Raw genomic sequence first — 9,962 nt, 5'->3', positions numbered from 1 at the left:
AATTTGTGTCATTCTCCATACAGAGAAAAAACATGTGTTTATATTAATTTGTGCCACTTATTATATAATTACTTCTTCCCCCGAGGGTTATTTGGGATTTGGCTTGATCTTAGAAAAATCTATGTTTCTTTTGTTTTGAATTCAATACTCAGTGCTTTGATTGTGCATTTTGCATCAGAAGCAGGCACTGCTGAGTCACAGTATGGAGGCCAAAAGCTCAAACCAGATAAAAGAGGAAAGCAATGATTCCAATTATGATAGGAAAGCTGAAATAAAAGCATTTGATGATTCAAAAACTGGTGTTAAAGGTCTTGTAGATTCTGGTGTGAAAAAGATCCCACGCATGTTCCTTTCCGGCATCGACATAACTGAAAACGTAGCCAGTGACTCGAACTTGAGTATTCCTGTCATAGACCTACAAGACATACATAACAATCCTGCACTGCATAATGAAGTTGTCACCAAAATTCGAAGTGCATGCCAGGAGTGGGGATTTTTCCAAGTGATCAATCATGGAATTCCAATTAGTGTTATGGATCAAATGATTGATGGAATCCGAAGGTTTCATGAACAAGATACTGATGTCAGGAAACAGTTTTACTCTAGAGATTTGAAGAAGACAATTCTATACAATTCCAATACTAGCCTGTACCTAGACAAGTTTGCTAACTGGAGAGACTCACTTGGATGTTCTATGGCTCCTAATCCACCCAAACCAGAGAATTTACCTACAGTATTTAGGTAATCAGTTAATATTGTACTTACATTTTACAGTTGTTAATAATTTTGATATATTAGTTTCCCTTTTTCTTTGTATTCTATATTATGTATCTAGGTGCTTTCCTATTATATGCTGGAAGGAGAACATTTTTTCAAGTAGCTTAAGTTATTATCGAACCATAAATTTCATGTTTTAAATACAGTTTTTCGAAGAATTGGTCACTTGTGCATGTCAGTTTCAGAAATTGTTGGAGATATAAAGTTTGTTGGGTGGTAAAGAGAGAAGGGAAGTGGGGGAAAGATGGCGTGTTCGATTCCTCTATTAACAAAAACTAATAATTAACATTTTCCCATAAAAAAAAAAGTTTAAAAAGTTGTTAAACTATTCGAATTCTTGATGAATTGTTTATGTACTTGCAGAGACATAATTATTGAATACTCCAAGGAAATTATGGCACTGGGTTGTACAATTTTTGAGTTATTGTCAGAGGCTCTTGGCCTTAATCCATCTTATCTAAAAGAAATGAATTGTGCTGAAGGACTTTTCATTCAGGGTCATTACTATCCACCTTGCCCTGAACCTGAATTAACTTTGGGCACGTCCAAGCACACTGATAGTTCCTTCATGACAATAGTTCTACAAGGCCAACTGGGTGGTCTTCAAGTTCTTCATGAAAAACTATGGTTTAATGTTCCACCTGTGCATGGAGCTCTTGTTGTAAACGTAGGAGATATTCTACAAGTAAGTACTAGAACCGTAATAAGCATTTTCTGTAGTTTATATGTTCAGATAATTGTATTAAGATTACTTCAAAAGATAAAATATAAAAATCAAATATCGTGAGAAGATTTTATGTTTTAGGTTAGGCCTCTAATTATGTAAGTCAAAAGATGTCCGCATTATTTTTATTTTTTATCGCTAAATGAAGAAAAACTTAAGGAATGCGCAAGACTATGGGAAAGAAAACTATGGAAAGATTGACTCTAAAGATTTATCAAATATGAGTTATCATGGCCCTATGGCCACTATGCTTTTGTACTATATTTTTCCTTGATATGGCTTTCAGGGGTTCAACAGCAATTAACATTTCATGCACCATAGACATATAAATCTTGGTGATAGTTTGCTTTGCTGTGATACTTTTTCTTTTAGACAGCACTATTTTTTCCTAAACACATAAGGAGAAAGTAAATATACACATGTTAAGTAATCGTATTTCTCTCTCTCTGATCTTCAGAGAAATGATTGTTTTATAGTTAACAAAGCAAACCCTATTAGAATTAAAAAGAAAAATTGCATAGAAACAGGGTTGTCAATTCATAACATGCAACATTCAGCATAAGAGGCAAAAGAGAATAACATCTGTGTTATGAAAAATTTGTGAGTCACTTTGTAGGCTTGAGCAGTTGCTTCATCTACATCAATACAGTTTGTACGTGAGGAGTATAATTATTAATTTGCTAGCTATTGTTGCAGCTTATAACGAATGACAATTTTGTCAGCGTTTATCATCGGGTTTTATCGAATCATGGAGGGCCAAGAGTTTCAGTAGCAAGCTTCTTTTCGAATTCGCATGATCCAGCAAAAGGTGCATCAATGGTTTATAGTCCAATTAAGGAGTTATTATCAGAAGAAAACCCAGCAATCTATAGGGACACTACCATAGGAGAGATCATGGCACACCATTTTGCTAAGGGGCTTGATGGGAACTCTGCCTTGCAGCCTTTCAGGTTGTGAAATGAACAGATTAAGACCTAGAAAATAACGATGCTCTCCTGATTCTCATGGAGGTGCTTGTAATGTGTTATTTCTGATGCCTTTTATTTTCTTAATTTTCTTCTTCACACAACAAGCTTCAAATTAAGAAACCTTCTGGGCAGACATATGCTCATCTGTCTCATCCTAGGCTTCTTAGCTTGTGTTGTAACGAATAATTTCGTGCCATTCAAGAAAAATATGTAAGAGATTCCATTAGAATGGATATGACTTAACAAAGGATGATAGGACAAGTTTTAAATGTATCTTCTAGTCTCCTACAGCATTACCGAAATAAATAAAAAAAAGCACTGCATACACATTGAGCCTCAATACTTGGACTATCAGCATTTTTACACCCAAAAGCCCATACTGAGAACAGAAAGGGTAAAACTAACTGTACACTGTTAATTCAACAGTAAAAACTAAAAAGTGGCTTCATTGAAATGGAGAACTTGTAAAGTTATAGATAGATGAAATGAAATCAGTCTCATTTTATTCGGGATTAAAATATGTTTGTACTCGAAATAATATTTGTGATTTTTAATAAATATCTAAATTTTATATTTTTGTTTTGATAAAAAAAATCATTTTTATTTCTTGATAAAACAAAATATTTTTGATTCTTGACACATTTTTTTGTCTCTGTAAATTAATAAATTTTGTATTTGTTTTTTCATAAAAAAATCATTTGTTATTAGTTCTGTATAACAAATGAAAAAATTTATCAAAAAATAATTATTAAATTCGTTAATTTATTAAATTCGTTAATTTATTAAAAATTAAAAAAAGTGTCAATTATAAAAAATAAAATTATTATTTTATTAACACAAAATTCAGATATCAATCGTGTGTTGAAAGCATAATTGAGCCTTTATTATGAGTTTTGAAAGTTTGGGGTCGTCATTATTGCTGTTATGCCCTGGTTACCAAATTAAAAAAAATATACTTGTTTTTGGTTTGGCAAACAGAAAAAATATATTTATACCTTGGGTTACGTGTGGAATATGGAATGCAGTCACATAAGTTTAATTATATTATTTTTTTTTCCCTCGTTAACTGTCATAAATCTCGATTTAATTATTTAATAATCCCATTCTTTTCTTTATATTCTGCTAGTTCTCTCTCAATATGGAGGTCAAAAACACAAACCAGTTAGAAAAAAACATGGATTCCACTTATGATAGGAAAGCTGAAGTGAAAGCCTTTGATGATTCAAAAGCTGGTGTTAAGGGTCTTGTAGAGTCTGGAGTCACAAAGATCCCACGTATGTTCCATTCTGGAAAGTTGGATTTGGATATCATTGAAACCTCAGGTGGTGACTCCAAGTTGATTATCCCCATCATAGACTTCAAAGACATACATTCTAATCCAGCTCTGCGTTCAGAAGTAATTGGCAAAATTCGAAGTGCATGCCATGAGTGGGGATTTTTCCAGGTGATTAATCATGGAATTCCAATCAGTGTCTTGGATGAGATGATTGATGGAATTCGTAGATTTCATGAACAAGACACTGAGGCAAGGAAGGAGTTCTATACTCGGGATTCTAAGAAAAAAGTTGTGTACTTTTCCAACCTTGGCTTGCACAGTGGCAACCCTGTTAATTGGAGAGATACAATTGGTTTTGCTGTTTCTCCTGATCCGCCCAAACCTGAGCATATACCATCTGTATGCAGGTAAGAGTTTAATTTTGATAAATTATCTGTTCAAAGATTCTTACATCGTTGTCTAATCAGAAATCATGTTTTCACTTTTATGCTAAGTTAACAATTTTCAACAAAACTGTAATCTATGATTTGAAGAATATAAAAAACTTTTACATTATCTGCTTATGTACCCCATCTTGTTGTGAATAAGAAAAGCTAAGGAGAACGGCCTTGGTTCTTTTTCATTATACTTTACATGAAAAACATTTGTTACCGAAATTTAGTTACAGATCATGATTGCAAGTATCTCAGTAACGGATCCAGTTTAGTTGATTGGATTATTTATCCTTGATGAGTTTATACTTTTTTGCAGGGATATTGTGATTGAGTATACAAAGAAAATAAGGGATGTGGGTTTTACAATCTTTGAGTTATTGTCAGAAGCTTTGGGACTTAACTCTTCTTACCTTAACGAATTGAGTTGTGGTGAAGGACTCTTTACTGTGGGTAACTACTATCCAGCATGCCCTGAACCTGAATTAACTATGGGCGCTGCCAAGCACACAGATGGTAACTTCATGACTTTACTTCTACAAGACCAAATTGGTGGTCTTCAAGTTCTTCATCAGAATCAATGGGTCAATCTTCCTCCAGTACATGGAGCTCTTGTTGTAAACGTAGGAGACCTTCTACAGGTAAATATTCCAAGTTATTATTCTCAATCGTTAGATTATGCATTTTAGAGCTTACTTTTAAGTTTAAATGTGTTTTAGGTTCCTAATAAATTTTAGAGCTTACTTTTTATGACAAGTGATTGTTTTTTTTTTTAGATTCCTAATAAATTTTTTTGTTACATTTAATTCATTATATATTAAAATTTTTGTTTTGAGTCGATGTTGTCACTTAAATGATAGAGTAAAATTTTTGTTTTGAGTCGATAATGGTTACACAATTCTTTAGATTGGCTTCGATGCCTCTATGAGTGAGCATAAAGCCTAGAAATTTTCTGCCTTGTACTCCAAAGACATACTTCTCAGGTTTCAACCTCTAATCCCACTTTCTCATCTCCTTGAAGATCTCAGCCAAGTCTTTTGCGTATGAGTCCATGTTTTGGCTTTTGATAACCATTTCATCCACGTAGACTCTCATATTTCGTTCAATTTGATTGAGGAATATCTTGTCCATTAGCCTTTGGTAAGTGACCTCTACATTTTCAAGGCCAAACAACATGATTGTGTAGTAGTAATTAGCATTATCAATCAAGAATGTCATTTTGTCCTCGTTTGAGGGGAACATTTGAATTTGATTGAAGCTGGAGTAGGCATCAAGGAAACTAAGAACGGGGTATTTTGAAGCTTCATCAACTAGAAGGGTTGATGCTCGGTAGTGGGTAGGAGTCTTTTGGACACATTTTGTATTGGTATGTGTAGTCAGAACGTATCCTACAGTTGATGTTTGCCTTTTTTCACCATAATTACATTGGCTAGCCATGTAGTATAATGGACTTCCTTATGAACCCAAAATTCAATAACTTGTTAGTTTCTTCCTCTACTGCTTTTTCCCTTCTCGACACCCAACTTCCTCTTCTTATGAGACACGGGTCTGGCCTCTGGAGAAATGGCCAAGTGATGACAATGGAAGTCTGGGATGATGTCTGTCATGTCCGATGCATTTTGAGTTAGCACCTTCGTAATCGACTTTTTTATTTCTTTACCCAGATGGGATCCAGGTTGGTGTTGGAGTGAGCCCTAGTGGTCGATCTAATTTTAGACTATATTTATATATATCATGATTTTATAATCTGCATTATTACATGTATATGATAAAAATATATTCTTCAGAGACTAAGGATGTTAGGTAAACTACTCAGACCTTGCATCACTAGACCTAGCTTAATGAGTTATTTATTTATCTATTAATTAAATCTGCATGTATATGATAAAAGTATATTACTAAAAAATAATAATTACAAAATAAAGTACCTAAACAAATATATAGAGAAATAAATTAAAATATACTTTAAAATTCTTATTATATATATTTCTTATTGCTAAAAGAAATAGTTTATAAAAATTATTTTGATATTAATAAAAAATTGTAATAATAATAATAATAATAGTTTATTTCTTAATTTCTATTCACAACTGTTATGGATTATTTTATACTATATAACTATAATTTTATAAAATTATTATTTTTAATTAGGCTATATTAAATTATTATGGTTTTATAAAATTATTGTTTATTTTATCATTTAGTTTTCGTAAATGAATGTGCAATTTCGGTTTTTCTTTTAAGTTATATATAATATAATTTTCTCTAATTGCATTTTTTTTTTCTCCATAAACGTCTTTGATTAAACACCTGAATTCAGTGAAAGCAAAATCAGTTTGATTGATTCTTCATTGACACAATTTGTGGGAATGGCTTTAATGAATTTTTTGTTTCACACTGGTGCAGCTCATCACAAATGACAAGTTTGTCAGTGTGTGCCACCGGGTCTTATCAAAGAAGACATGCCCAAGAATTTCTGTAGCAAGCTTCTTTGGGACCTTCTTTGGACATTCGGATGACCCAGTTGAAGGTTTACAGAAGTTATATGGTCCAATTAAGGAACTAATTTCAGAAGAAAATCCACCAATCTACAGAGACACTACCATAAAAGATTTCGTGGCATACTACTATGCAAAGGCCCTTGATGGAAAATCTTCCTTGAACCGCTTCAGGTTGTGAATCGAACATGGGAATGCACTCTTTACGGTGCGTATGCACGGTAAAGAGTGAGTTTGTGCTTATTGAGTTTAACAATAAAATTTATTAAATAATGTAAATTCATATGAATGATGATTTGAAATGTAATTTTATTTATAATTTAAATAAAAACAGAGTTGAATATAAACTCACAATACAAATATTACATCTCGAAAATGTTATTAAAAATTTTAAAAACTTTATAAAAGATAATGGAGTGGTAAAAAATGTGTTGTGATGATATAAAATGATTTGGTATATAATTCACTTGTCTTAATGATTGGGCTTGCTGGTAGAATTGAGCGGTAAAAGTAGATAAATCTGTTGATAAGAAAATATATATTGGAATGATAGATTAAAATAAATTAACTCCAAAAGCAGGAATATTTCTATAACAGTCTTAATGTAAGGAGATCTTATACGATGAAGTAAAAATAATTAGTTATTTTAGTATTGCTACTTTTCTAAGTAAGTAGTTTAGTGCGATAACTATTTGTTGAATTTGCCTTATTATTTGGATTTGCTGATAACATAAAGTTGGGCAACCAAAGGAGAGGAAGCTGTTATAGCCAAGTATATGGTATAAACTGGATAGATGACATTATTTTTTGTTAACAGATTAACTTTCCGCAATGATCTATGGAATGTAATATTTTTTAAACAAAGTAGCTAGTATGTAGATGAATTTTTGTACAATGAAGTAAAAAAAAGAAAAAAACCTACAATGTAGATAGGTTAAGTGATTTTCTTGGTTGTTCAAGCTGAAGTCATAATTAGTTCATTCAACTTGTCTTGGGGTTGAATTTGTTGGTAGGATAACTTTGATCAAAGAGAGGTAGAGCTTCGAAATAATACCATTTGTTGCTAGACAAAATGCATGTTGGATTGATAAATGGAAAAAATAAATCACACACTGAATATAATAAATAACATTTAGATAAACAAACCTTAAAAATAGGAGTAATCTTGTAGCAGTCAAAATATAAGAGAATTTATGTACAATAAAGTCAAAAAACCTGCATAGTTGAAGTTAAGAAAACCTGCAATATAGATAAATTATGATTTTTGTGAAATATTATAAGAAAACAATACCTATCATAAGTTCTGGAACACCTCCTTGAAAACTACATTAGTTATTGTACTCAAGGATTTTTTTATCTTTATCATGTATCATTATTTTTAGTCCATTTTTGCTTTGTACCCTAGAAAATGTTATATGGGACTGGCCATGATTAAATACTGGTCTAGGCACATATAGTCCAACACTTACTAATGATTAACAACTAATAATAATCATATCTCTAGCACAATCTTGCAACATGAACAACCACAAAATCAGCTTGTAAATTTAAGTATTTTGTGCAATACCAAAACATATAAAAAAAATGCTCACCTTTTTTTTGTAACTATTTTTGCAGAAAACCAAAATGTCGATTCCCATCCAAAGCATGATCATCAGATGCAAAACGTATCTAAACAGAATAATGAAAAAAGAAACCCCTCATTCTGAATATTGAAGTGAGGTTAGCACAAGGCTTGGAGCTTCTAACCACGTTCTTCTTCTTTCTCAAAATAACATAAAAGAAGCTTGAATATATGCAGTGTATGTCAATACACAGGTTGGAGATGGTGTAAGCTGTGACACCCAACCTAGAGAGAGAAAAGGGATGACCAGTCAGGTACATTAGTCAAAATAAAAGAGAGTGAAAGTATCTAAGGAAATGAGGAAAAAAATCTAGAATCACACTGGATATTGACAAAAGAAAAATCTAGAACTGTAGGAAACATTGATCACTAACTAGTTTTTTTTTAAGAAAAAGTTGAAAAAACAAAAAAATTAAAAAACATTACATGTGTCTGCAAATCATCCCTTAAACCAAAAATAAAGAAAGAAAGAAAGAAAAAAGTCGATAATTAGTTGAATCTGGAATCATCCTAATCCTTTATTCTCGAAACTAGTCACTCTAATCCCGTTGTCGTGAAATTCTTCGAAACTCTGTCCCCTTTTAATAATAATCTTTTTTTTCCTACCTAAACATGTACTTTTGTGCAAACAATTTAGCTATATAAAAAAAAGTAAAATTGATTGTAATAATTGATTTAAAATGCATGAGATTGTAAAGTGAAGATTAATTTAAAAGAAAAATTGAAAAAAGTTAGAACTGCAATTGACGTTGTGTCTTAGCTTCCTTTTTCGTCATTGATTTTGCTGTCATTTTTTCGTAATGTGTCTGTTGTAGTGGTTGTTTTGACAGCTCCTCCTCTGCTATCTGAAAAGACCAAAAAACCAAATAGATGACACGTGTCAGTCAACTAGAGAGAGCATAAATGTATTTTCATATGTCTACAACTTTCATATATATTTAATAGAATAGACAAGCCACTTTCTGGTTTCCCAAGTTAAGGGACTTTCATATAAACAACATCAAGTTCTCGAGACTAAAAGTAAATGAAATATTGACATTTTCTTATAAAATAAACTTTTTAGCTCCCCCTCCCTCCCCCTGTTTTTTTTCTTCCTTATATCTTTGAGACAAATTAAAAAAATCGTGAGGTGGTGAAAAGAATTTTTTTAAACTAAGTATAGATCTCATTTTTGAAGGATGGGTGGTGGTTGATTATAACTTTTTTATACTAGTAATTGATTCCATTTCATAGTTTATAAAAAAGTTATAATTGATTCGATTTAATAGTTTTGGAAAAAGAGGAACCAGAATGAATTATAACTTTTTTGGTTTCATATTACTCATTCTTTAAAAACATTAACAAAATTTAAAAATCTAGCTATAGATTTTCAGTGAAAATCTAATATTGACATTTGGCAGAAAAATCAAGATAGTAAAACTTTATTAATCAGCATGGACCAATTCAATTTGGCACTTCAAATTACATCTCTTCATATCCAACCAATGGGTGACTTGTTCGTATGAGAATTAAGAGTGTCAATGAAGAAGCAATTAAACTGATTTTGCTTTCATTGAATTCGGGTGTTTAGTCAAAGACAATGGAGGAAAAAAAACATAATTAGAGAAAACGGTTTATCAATTATAAGGTTTAACCATATGATCAAATTAAATTTTAGCAATCAT

At 31.7% G+C, this 9,962-nt stretch overlaps 2 protein-coding genes across 2 annotated transcripts; both read left to right on the top strand.

Annotated features, from left to right (window-relative positions):
- Nucleotides 1-2,796, top strand: LOC100781624 (1-aminocyclopropane-1-carboxylate oxidase homolog 1). The gene is made up of 3 exons (XM_003532238.5): nt 1-741; nt 1,141-1,462; nt 2,198-2,796. The coding sequence occupies exons 1-3, from the start codon at nt 203-205 to the stop codon at nt 2,456-2,458; spliced, it is 1,122 nt and encodes a 373-aa protein (XP_003532286.1). The 5' UTR covers nt 1-202; the 3' UTR covers nt 2,459-2,796.
- A 775-nt stretch (nt 2,797-3,571) lies between these two features.
- On the top strand, nt 3,572-7,021 carry LOC100781078 (1-aminocyclopropane-1-carboxylate oxidase homolog 12). Its single transcript, XM_006586174.4, has 3 exons — nt 3,572-4,152; nt 4,496-4,817; nt 6,583-7,021. Exons 1-3 carry the CDS (start codon nt 3,608-3,610, stop codon nt 6,853-6,855), a joined length of 1,140 nt encoding a protein of 379 aa, XP_006586237.1. The 5' UTR covers nt 3,572-3,607; the 3' UTR covers nt 6,856-7,021.
- The last annotated feature ends 2,941 nt before the right edge of the window (nt 7,022-9,962 follow it).

This window comes from Glycine max, chromosome 8, assembly GCF_000004515.6.
Source record: "Glycine max cultivar Williams 82 chromosome 8, Glycine_max_v4.0, whole genome shotgun sequence".
Taxonomy (NCBI): Eukaryota; Viridiplantae; Streptophyta; class Magnoliopsida; order Fabales; family Fabaceae; genus Glycine; species Glycine max.
The sequence above is the reverse complement of the archived record's forward strand: the minus strand, read 5'-3'. Positions and strand labels throughout refer to the sequence as shown.

Bases quoted from the DNA above. Each gene is read 5' to 3' on its own strand.
- LOC100781624 (XM_003532238.5), top strand. From the start codon at position 203: ATGGAGGCCAAAAGCTCAAACCAGATAAAAGAGGAAAGCAATGATTCC. The intron at 742-1,140 runs GTAATCAGTTAA...ATGTACTTGCAG, and splicing joins AATTTACCTACAGTATTTAG to AGACATAATTATTGAATACT. The intron at 1,463-2,197 runs GTAAGTACTAGA...CTATTGTTGCAG, and splicing joins ACGTAGGAGATATTCTACAA to CTTATAACGAATGACAATTT.
- LOC100781078 (XM_006586174.4), top strand. From the start codon at position 3,608: ATGGAGGTCAAAAACACAAACCAGTTAGAAAAAAACATGGATTCCACT. The intron at 4,153-4,495 runs GTAAGAGTTTAA...ACTTTTTTGCAG, and splicing joins CATATACCATCTGTATGCAG to GGATATTGTGATTGAGTATA. The intron at 4,818-6,582 runs GTAAATATTCCA...ACACTGGTGCAG, and splicing joins ACGTAGGAGACCTTCTACAG to CTCATCACAAATGACAAGTT.